Source organism: Daucus carota, chromosome 1 (assembly GCF_001625215.2).
Source record: "Daucus carota subsp. sativus chromosome 1, DH1 v3.0, whole genome shotgun sequence".
Taxonomy (NCBI): Eukaryota; Viridiplantae; Streptophyta; class Magnoliopsida; order Apiales; family Apiaceae; genus Daucus; species Daucus carota.
Window position 1 is genome coordinate 23,782,808 of NC_030381.2, and position 9,996 is coordinate 23,792,803.

General features: G+C 31.4%; 1 protein-coding gene across 2 annotated transcripts; it reads right to left on the reverse strand.

Annotated features, from left to right (window-relative positions):
* Positions 1-3,147: 3,147 nt before the first annotated feature.
* Positions 3,148-8,094, reverse strand: LOC108209542 (uncharacterized). Of its 2 annotated transcripts, XM_017380503.2 has the most exons (4): positions 7,716-8,094; positions 5,299-5,337; positions 3,741-3,825; positions 3,148-3,556 (listed from the first exon to the last, which is right to left on the reverse strand). In XM_017380503.2, the coding sequence occupies exons 1-4, from the start codon at positions 8,043-8,045 to the stop codon at positions 3,474-3,476; spliced, it is 537 nt and encodes a 178-aa protein (XP_017235992.1). In that variant the 5' UTR covers positions 8,046-8,094; the 3' UTR covers positions 3,148-3,473. The 2 variants fall into 2 exon arrangements, with proteins under 2 accessions (XP_017235992.1, XP_017236000.1); XM_017380511.2 differs by lacking the exon at positions 5,299-5,337.
* Positions 8,095-9,996: the final 1,902 nt, after the last annotated feature.

The following is a 9,996-nucleotide window of genomic DNA, read 5'->3' on the forward strand; positions in this document are numbered from 1 at the left end:
AACATTTGATATTTTGTTTAATTTTATATTATATTATATTTTATTATTTATATTTTTTAATAATATTAAAAAAATTAAAAAAATCATAAATTTGTTATTAAATATAAAATTGGTTGATTTTGGTTAGGTGGGTGATTTTAATTAGAAAATTAGTGTGTATGCACGGGGGGCTTGTTATTATTTGTGTGATGAAATCAATTAAAAGTTGTTTTATATTTGATTAAAATTTGATAAAAGTATTATTTTATGTTCTCCCAAATTTTTTAAAATAAAATAATATTTTATTATAAACATAAAATTTTGAAAGTTAAATTAAAGTAAATATATAATTAGTATTTAATAAGGTTTTGAATAGTTATACATGTATACACTCATACTCATGCAAGTCAAAAGGTATTTAATGATTGTAGTTATGACTTATCCTGTGCCCTGAGGGAACATGTTAGCCAATCCGATAATAATATTAGACAGCTGTACCCATCATATCGTTCAAGCAGCAAGCCAGCCGTGTTCTTCATCTCCTTCTTCTGCATCTTCTACTTCTGTGATTCATTTTTCATTATTTTTTTCAATGGTGGTTAGATCTGAGAGGTTGTAACGAACCTTCGAAGTCGAGAGAATCATGTGAGGAAAAACAATATCTGGAACATCATCGATAATTTCTCCGGTGACAACGACGAAGAGTCCGTTTTCGCGACGACGAATCCGCCCCATATCCCAAGTCGTGTCTGGTCGACACAGGTACGCCGGCCAGTAGTGGCGGGTCGGAGTAACACAGATATTAGGTATGGCATCTAAAGAAAATTTGGAAACACGTCTTATGGACGTTGTTACTGCATACCTATATGGATCACTTGATAGTGAGATTTTTATGAAAATCCCAGAAGGATTAAAAATGGATGAGTTCAAGAAAATTCGTCATATATACTCCATTAAACTTCAACGATCATTGTATGAATTGCAACAACCTGGTCGTATATGGTATAACAGACTTAGTCGTTATTTACAAAAGAATGAGTATTAGTAATCAAATTTGTCCATGTGTTTTTATCAAAAAATCACAATTTGGTTTTTTGATTATTGTTGTATATGTGGATGATTTAAACCTTGTAGGAACAGCTACAGAGGTTGATGAAGCTGTCATATATCTAAAGATTGAGTTTGAAATGAAAGACCTTGGGATGACAAAGTATTGTCTTAGTATATAAGTCGAGCACTTGTCATCAGGAATTTTCCTCCACCAATCAACATATATAGAAAAAGTTTCGAACAGATTTTACATAGATAAATCTCATTCGTTGACTACTCCAATGGTGGTTAGATCTTTAGAACCAGATAAAGATCCATTTCGACCACGAGAAGATGATGAAGAGGTTCTTGATCCTGAAATCCCATATCTTGGAGCAATTGGTGCACTTATGTATCTTGTGAATAATACAAGGCCGGATATTGCCCTTGCTGTGAATTTATTGGCTAGATTTAGCTCTACTCCGATTGCCTGACATTGAAATAGGATCAAGCATATATTTCGTTATCTTCGTGGAACAATTGATTTTGGGTTATTCTTTCCGGAAAACTTGACATCTCAGTTGATTGGATATGCTGACGCTGAATATCTGTCAGGTCCTCATTTTGGCAAATCACAAACTGGATATGTATTCACATATTGCGGTACAACCATTTCCTGTAAATCTACGAAGCAAACTATAATGGCAACCTCAACAAATCACTCGGAACTAATTGAAATACACGAAGCTAGTAAAAAATGTGTTTGCTTGCGATCTATTATCAAGAATATTCAAGAATCATGTGGCTTACCAAACATCACGAGAAGCCCTACTGTTATGTTTGAGGATAACACTGCATGCATTGATCAACTCAAGGAGGGATGTATCAAAGGAGATCGGACGAAGCACATTTCACCAAAATTCTTCTATACTCATGAGCTTCAAAAGAATGGTGAAATTGATATACAACAAATTCGATTTTGTGACAACCTTGCAGACTTATTCACAAAATCGTTATCGGATTCAACATTTACAAAGTTGCGGCATAACATTGTAATGCGTTGACTTAAGGATATGCTGCAACAAAACTTCAGTGATTGATGTTTTCTTCCAAGGCGAAATTGTACTCTTTTTCATTCGTTAAAGTTTTTATCCCACTGAAACTGAAATTTTTTTTTTGACAAGGTTTTAACGAGACAATCTATAATCCACACTATCATGACAACCAAAGGCGAGCATTTAGAAATTGATTATCATGCATGTATTCATAGATCAAATAGCAAAGTTAGTAGTACGGCTATGTAATAGGCAAGTGTGAAATCATTTAATATTGTTGTGGCTTGCTTTGGTTATAAATAGCCATTCGGAAGTAGTAAGATATATCAAGTAACTTGCTTTCTTTCTTTCCTCTGAGCTCTCTTCCTTCATCTGTTATATTTATTCCCTCTACTGGTTCATTATATTACTAAATATTTAAGATATTAGAAAAAGATTTACTATTTTTGATTAATTGAAGTCCGGAATTTTAATAAATTAAGACCCCGAACTCAGGAACACTAAATTGAAAATTCCATAAAGATCTAAGTTATTTAAGTAACCAGCTTGAATTTGAAAAAATACTCAATTGATTACCTTCGGATAGTTATACTTTGAACTCTTGATAAATCAACACCCCAAACTCACAAACTCACAAGGCACTGAAAAACTTCATCTACTAAAATATTGAGATCCACACTGAATATCAGATTCTTAGATCCAGACCCCCTTGCAGCATTGTTTTGTAGAATGCCATCTAGCAGCTACACAACACATCCCCCTGAGTAGGACACATTCAAAGAGGAGAGGAACTAAGGGTGTGATTTGGAGTTATTGGAAGTTATTATAAGTAATCCATTATGGCTTATGACCAGTAGAAGACAATGTTAATTCTTCACATTACCAAAATGCTTTCACCCTGCTCTTTAAGGTAGATGTTACAAGTGCTTCTAACTTAATAACCCAGAAGTCTGGCTTTTAAGCCGTTGCCAAACACCCCCTTATTTTCTGGCATATCTTAACATCTGGGACTTTACCTCCAAATGGAATATATTGAGCTGTTAGGTTTGATTTGGTTTACAACATGTGTATAACATAATTCACATTAAATAATACAACCTGCTTTTGAAAAAAAAAATATAATGCTCAGGAAGTAATCTTTACTGTTTGGTCAAATTTAAGGATTTCCAGGTTAAGTTCTATACTAAAGATGACATATGATTACTCATTTTTACATGATCTAATAGCAGAATTACAAAATACAATTGATACATGAATAAAAATGTTACAAAAACCTCTGAAAAGTAATTCACTTTTGCCTTGAACTCCATACCTGTGTCCCCTGTGGCAATCTGAACTGGATGTATTTAGTTGACCCCTTATGTATCACCCATTACATTTCTTTTTCTTCTAATAACTCCAACATTTAAGCTACTGAATTCTACATCCCCCATCATCTTGTCCTCGGCGAACGTTGCCATAGGCTGATAGTTCAAGAAGATCCATATCACGGCCTGCACAACCAAAGTTCAACAGCATTTGAGATATATCCAATTAGCAAGCATCTACCTACACCCCACAGGCTAGGAATAATATAAGAAACAGGTGTAAAGTTCTGTGTTCTTTTCTATTCCGGTCCTTAATAAAGAGCCACGCTCATTTCATTCTGGACTTGTTAGCTAAACAGCAGTTACATACCTGAAACTCGGCAATAAGAACTTTTTTGAATAAGATCAGCTTTAGATATCTCAGTACGATTCCCTTTTGATCTATTAACTGTTGCCTGCATGAAGAAAGAGGATACAAATAAGCTTATCATACCAAAAAGTCATTGATCCAAAATTTTGCTGTTGACAAAAGCATAGAACCAAATTAACCATCTTCAAAGTTTTTATAATATCACAATGTCAAAGCATAAGATAAAATAAAAATTTGCAACTTGCATTTATAAACAGAAGAGTGTATTGGTCTTGCTTGACTTCCAGAACTGCCATCAGCTGATTTAAATATGATGTACTAAGAGAATAAACCAGAAGGCTGGAAGTCCGCAATAACAACAAATATCATGGCATACATATGCACATATCATGGAGGACAAGGTCTTGGGTTCGGAAACAGAACTTTTCCAAATAAATATCTCAAAGCAAGAACTTTAACCAAGAGAACATATAATTTTCAAGTCAATTCGTAGCCAAGTAAATTCCTAGTATAAAGAAAGCTAAAATTTATCTGTGTACTTTCTAATATTAATCTATCCCTATACAAGTAACAACTCCATGACTCTTCCCTACTAATCTACTTTCCTAATAAAATATACAATTTACAAACAACTCCTTCATGACTCTTCCCTACGTATCTACTTGCCTACCAAAATATACAAGACACCTGATCAATCAATCAGATTCAATTTCATCCCTGAATAATTATATTTAATATATACAAATTTAGCATCAGCGCAACTTCAAAGACTAAGCCACTGACATATTCTTTTTGCCCAAGACTTAACACTCTTTTTGCTCATCTTTAATGATTAAAAAATAAACAAAGTAGAATTACACACAGCAGTATTCTTAATCTCTCAAGTCTTTTCCTGTACGGCTGTACTGAATAATCATATATCCTAAACGAACTAGATACTCAATTGTTATAACAGGTATGCAGTAATCCAGACAAAAGGATATGAAAAGAACTGGAAAGAGATGGACGCAGTCCACCTAAAACCTTATGCCTGAGTGAAGGAATTAGAAACTCAAAAGCATGCATTATTTTCCTACAAGAACTGGTGGATGTTCTGTTTTCTTTTTGTCAACCAAGCAAAACTGGAGAATCCCTTTTTCTGTACAATCCAACTTCATCCCACCAAAAAATACCAGGATTAACATATGATGAAGGGACCTGTATCTACTAGGGATTTTTTTATCATTTTTAGTCTCTGTTGTCGTCTTCTTTTCTCTCACAGTTACAACACATATGTTAATTGATTTGAGTGATACTTTCACATGTCTGGTCATCAACATCATAACTGTCATAGAGGTTCACAGTTATTGTCACACTATCAAACAACATGTTGATCATAGGAATATTCTTCTAATATCTTCTTATATATTACCATAATGTTAAAGAAAGTCAGTGCATGCTGACAACAGTTGAGTGAATAACAATTGGAATGTTATAGCAAAGATAGTAAAAACAATAGTTAAGTGGAAGAAAGATATTCGGCCCACTGAACAATTGTAACACGATTAAAGTTACGCACCTGTAAAACCTGACAGTTTTCTAATGTGCTTTGCCCACCCTAAAAAGTGTAAAGTATAACGTCAGGCAACAGTTGCATTAAACTGAACTTTTCATGCCTAACCAAAAAGTCTATTTCCTGGCATATCTACTTATTAATAAAGCTTAAAAGTAAATTTAATTCAAAATATGATGATATTAGATAAAATAAGACTAGAAAACTGAATGGTTGACAGCTAGTGTTTTACAAGCAGAATATATTCAAGAGAAAACAACATATTTATCCATATAGTATAATATGCAGAATTGCGTTGATGGCGATCCTGCCCAACAACCATACTTTGCTGTCCATTTAACATGAGTTTCTAGCTAAAATTAATAGAGAAGTAATTAAATCTTTTCTAGATACGTGTTTGGATCAAATTTAATAACCAATAAAAATGCTTATTTTAAAAGAAGCTCATTACGATATTACAATGGCAAATTCTTAACAAAGAGCAAAATTTTAAAGATGCTATATGAATTATGGATGCAACACAACAATAACCAGTTTCAAACAATCAAGTACGGTTCCCTCTAAACAAGAGCAATAATGTACACACAAATTATAACATCATCGATTAAGATCATCTGCTTCTTCATAAAAATGGTAAAAAGGTTATATGACCTACAGGTTACTGCTTACAAGTGTTAACGTGGACTTTCCAGAATTGCTAATTAACGCATTTGCAGCACCATTAATTCATAACAGTTTAAACCAAGCCATATAAGATATGTTTGAACAAAGCATAAGCTTAAACCCAAAGAATATATAATACAGAATCATCTCAAGTGGAATTGCACCACACATTTTGCAGATATTTTAGTATATAAGTCGTCAGATGTAGTATGTCATTTAGACTAAAAGATGTACAAGTTGAAGAACATATTATCTCAAAATCAAATCACATGTACAGAACAGCTCCATTCAAATTAATGTTAATTTAATGACTTTAGGAGACTTACGGTGATAATAGGACTTTAACTGGATCATATATCTTTAATAAAAAATTCAAAATTAATTTCAAGTTGTTGGATATATTCTATGACGAAAGCATTTCAACATTTATTAAATTGGAATTTTAAAGGATTTTGTTTCATTTGTGAAATCCAAGGGTATTCAACTCGGATTTTAAAAAAATGTATTAGAATCCTGGGGTGGGGTATTCAATTAGGATTTTGAAATATGCTACAAAATCTGGTATTATTCACTCAGGATTTTAAATTATGCTTAAAAATCCGATGATATTCAATTGAGATTTTTTTAAATCCATTAAATCTGATGGTATTCAAATGCTGATGAATTTTTTTGGACTTCATAAAATGATAGATTATGTGGGATTGTTCCGTATATTTTAAAATAATTGAAATCCCACCAAAATTAATGAGATTTTGAAACATTGCGCTTAAAACCTAAAGACTCTACACCAATTATGCGACATTATATCAAAAATCCACCATGGTTGTCACATCAGTAAGTCGAAACGAGTCGATGGACCTTCGACTAGTCGACTAGTCGGCAAAAATTAATATATTATCATATATTAAATATAATACACACACACACACACACATTATGTAATTTAGGTTTGCAAGTTCTGACACCTTCACAATATTATATTCCAGAATCTAAGAAATTAAAGATCGAACACTTGAAGAGAACGACAGAAAAATGGATAGAGTTAACAAATAACAAAAAAGCAAGATACTTCTGATCATGTAAAATATGTAACAATTAACAAATGACAATTGTGTGATACTGTGATGTGATGTAATATGTTATTTAAGTAAGGTATTGGTAGTGCAGTGCAAAACAAAATTATACAGAATTATTTATGCACAATGCAGATTACAAATAATCAGAGCAAAAGCAATAATCTGCAAAAAAATAGAGCAGAAATCTGCAAAAGTGCAGAACAAACAATCACAGAAAATCAAAGCTGCAGAGTGCAGATATTAGAAATACACAATGCAAGAAACACATACCAAGAAAAAATTAACATATCAGTAAACAAATTCTGCAGGACAGTGAAAACAATAAGAAGTCGGCAATAAAAAAGTCAAAAAGCTCAATCTGTAGCTGAAATCGTCGACCGCTTGACCGAAATATCGATATTCAGCTAGTGGACATGTTGAGTCAAAATCCCTTCATCGCTTGATTGATGAGTCGCGACTAGTCGACATGACAACCATGGAATACGCATAAAATCAAAATCAAATACAATTTATTAAAATCTATAGCCTATATAAAATCCATAAAAATCTCAATTGAATACAACCCCTTTAACCTCATATCATTTTCTACAAAATTATCAAGACTAGTCGTCAACACAAAATATTACAAATGAATGTCTCAGAAACAAAGTCTAGAAATTGAAGAAAGAAAGGGGGAAGTATTACCTTAGAATAAGGAAGAATATGATCATAATCATGACAAAGACAACCTGGGCAGCCGACAAGTTTGCGGAACAGCGTGTTCCCAAGAACATCACGACGCCACCTATCAGGGTCTCTCCCTTTAACCCTCTCAGCCTTTTCCCAACATTTCTGCTTCACACTATATGGGAAGCTTCTTGGGTTATTGTTAGGGCTTGTTTCGTATAAAAATGCTTCTTCACTCACAAATTCAGTGTCAAGAACGGATGACTTTGGAGGTGGGGCAGTGGAGATGGAAGAAGATGTTCGGCTTCTGTTTCTCCTCTTGGCTGATTCTACTTTAGTTCCTCTCATCTTCCCTTGTGCAGAACGGATAATAGCTGCTTTTCAATATTCTTTTTAAGGTATTACGGCAAAATAGATTTTTTTGCCATCCAATTTATTATTTATCTAGAAACCTATCACTGAATTATAATTTTTTTCTTTTTTGTCATTAATGTCAGGTTCAGATTTTTTTTATCACTAAAGTTAGGTTCGGATTTGATTATTAACACTATGTTATTCTTTTTAGCATTATTAAAATATAGTGTTAGTCTGCGATATTATGGTGATCTGATATGTGTTTTTATCTTTTTATCTCCTCTGTCCCCCTCATTTCTTTACGTTACTTTTTAACACGTTTTTCCACGCTCATTTAAAATATAGTTCCATAATATATTTTTTTAAATTTTTTTCTCTGAATAAAAGTTTGATGTTTAAACTTTTATTCAAAAAAAAAAAATTTAAAGGAAAAGTTACGAAACTATACTTTATAGACTCCTAAAAAATTTGGTTTCAAAAATTATTTTATTTTATTTTTTCTGAATAATATTTAACGTTTGAATTTAACGTTGGTTTTTTTCTTCAAAAAAAACGTTGGATTTGATTATTAACAATATGTTATTTTTTTTAGCATTATGGAGTACTACATATAAAGATATAGACACATATCAGACCACCATTATATTGCAGACTACAACTATATTTTAATAATGCTAAAATGAATAATATAGTGTTAATAATCAAATCCGAACCTAACGTTAGTGATAAAAAAAAATCCGAACCTAACATTAGTGACAAAAAAGAAAAAAATTATAGTTCAGTGGTAGGTTCCTAAATAAATAATAAGTTGGATGGTAAAAAAATCTATTTTCCCAAGGTATTGCTGAATGCGCTCGCTTGTTTTTTTTTGCAGAAATGATACTCCTCCGTTCCTTTTTCACGTTTTTTGAGGTGCAATAAAAATGTATTTCTACACGTTATTTTTTTAAAAAAAATTTGAATAAAAATATAGATATTAAACTTTTATTTAGAAAAAGAAAATTTGAAAAATAATACGTAGAAGCATATTTTGTGTACACCTCAAATTATGTGCACAAAGTCAAAGCGACTAATATTTAGGAACAAAGGGAGTAATAGCTTGCCTCTTTTTTTTAAAACAACACTCCCTCCGTTCTTAAATATCTGTTTTTTGACTTTTTGGCACGCATGTTAAAGTCTTTTGACTATATAGTTAAAATATTATTTTTGGAATTTTCTTTTTCTTTTTTTTTGAAATTTTCTTTTTTTGAATAAAAATATTATATCAAAACTTTTATTCACAAAAACAAATACTTGAAAATAACATCTCAAGTTATGTCGTCGAAACACCTTAAGATGTGTGCTAAAAAGTCAAAAGGAAGATATTCAAGAATGGAGGGAGTACCTTACTAATATCCTGTAAATATAATAAAAAAATAGTGTATTATAATGATTTAAGGTATGTTTTTTATATTAACTCAAACAATATATCGTATAATTATGTCTTATGATTAATATAATATTATATTTGGATTATAATTAGAGGGAAGGGAAAAGATGAGATAGAATATATGTGTAAAAAGCAGTGTTGTAAAAAGCGGGAATCAGACTTCGTCGGTGAAGGCACTGTCTAGGGATTATTCAGATAATCGGGGATTAATTGGAATGATTAATCGGATCATTAATCGGTATTAATTAAATATTATTTATAAATTTATATATAACTATTATGTCATATATTTTATAAAATCAATATAGGATAAATTTATATATCAGAAAAATAATATTTATCATATATACAACTAATATCACCAACAAATTTATATAAAAATAAAATAATATATCATTAACAAAATAATGTATTTTTTTCACATTTTCACACAAAAACCTACATCTTTTTTATTTTTTCTTTTAATTAAATTAATTTAAAATTTTAAAATAAAATTTGAAATTTTTATTTTTTTTA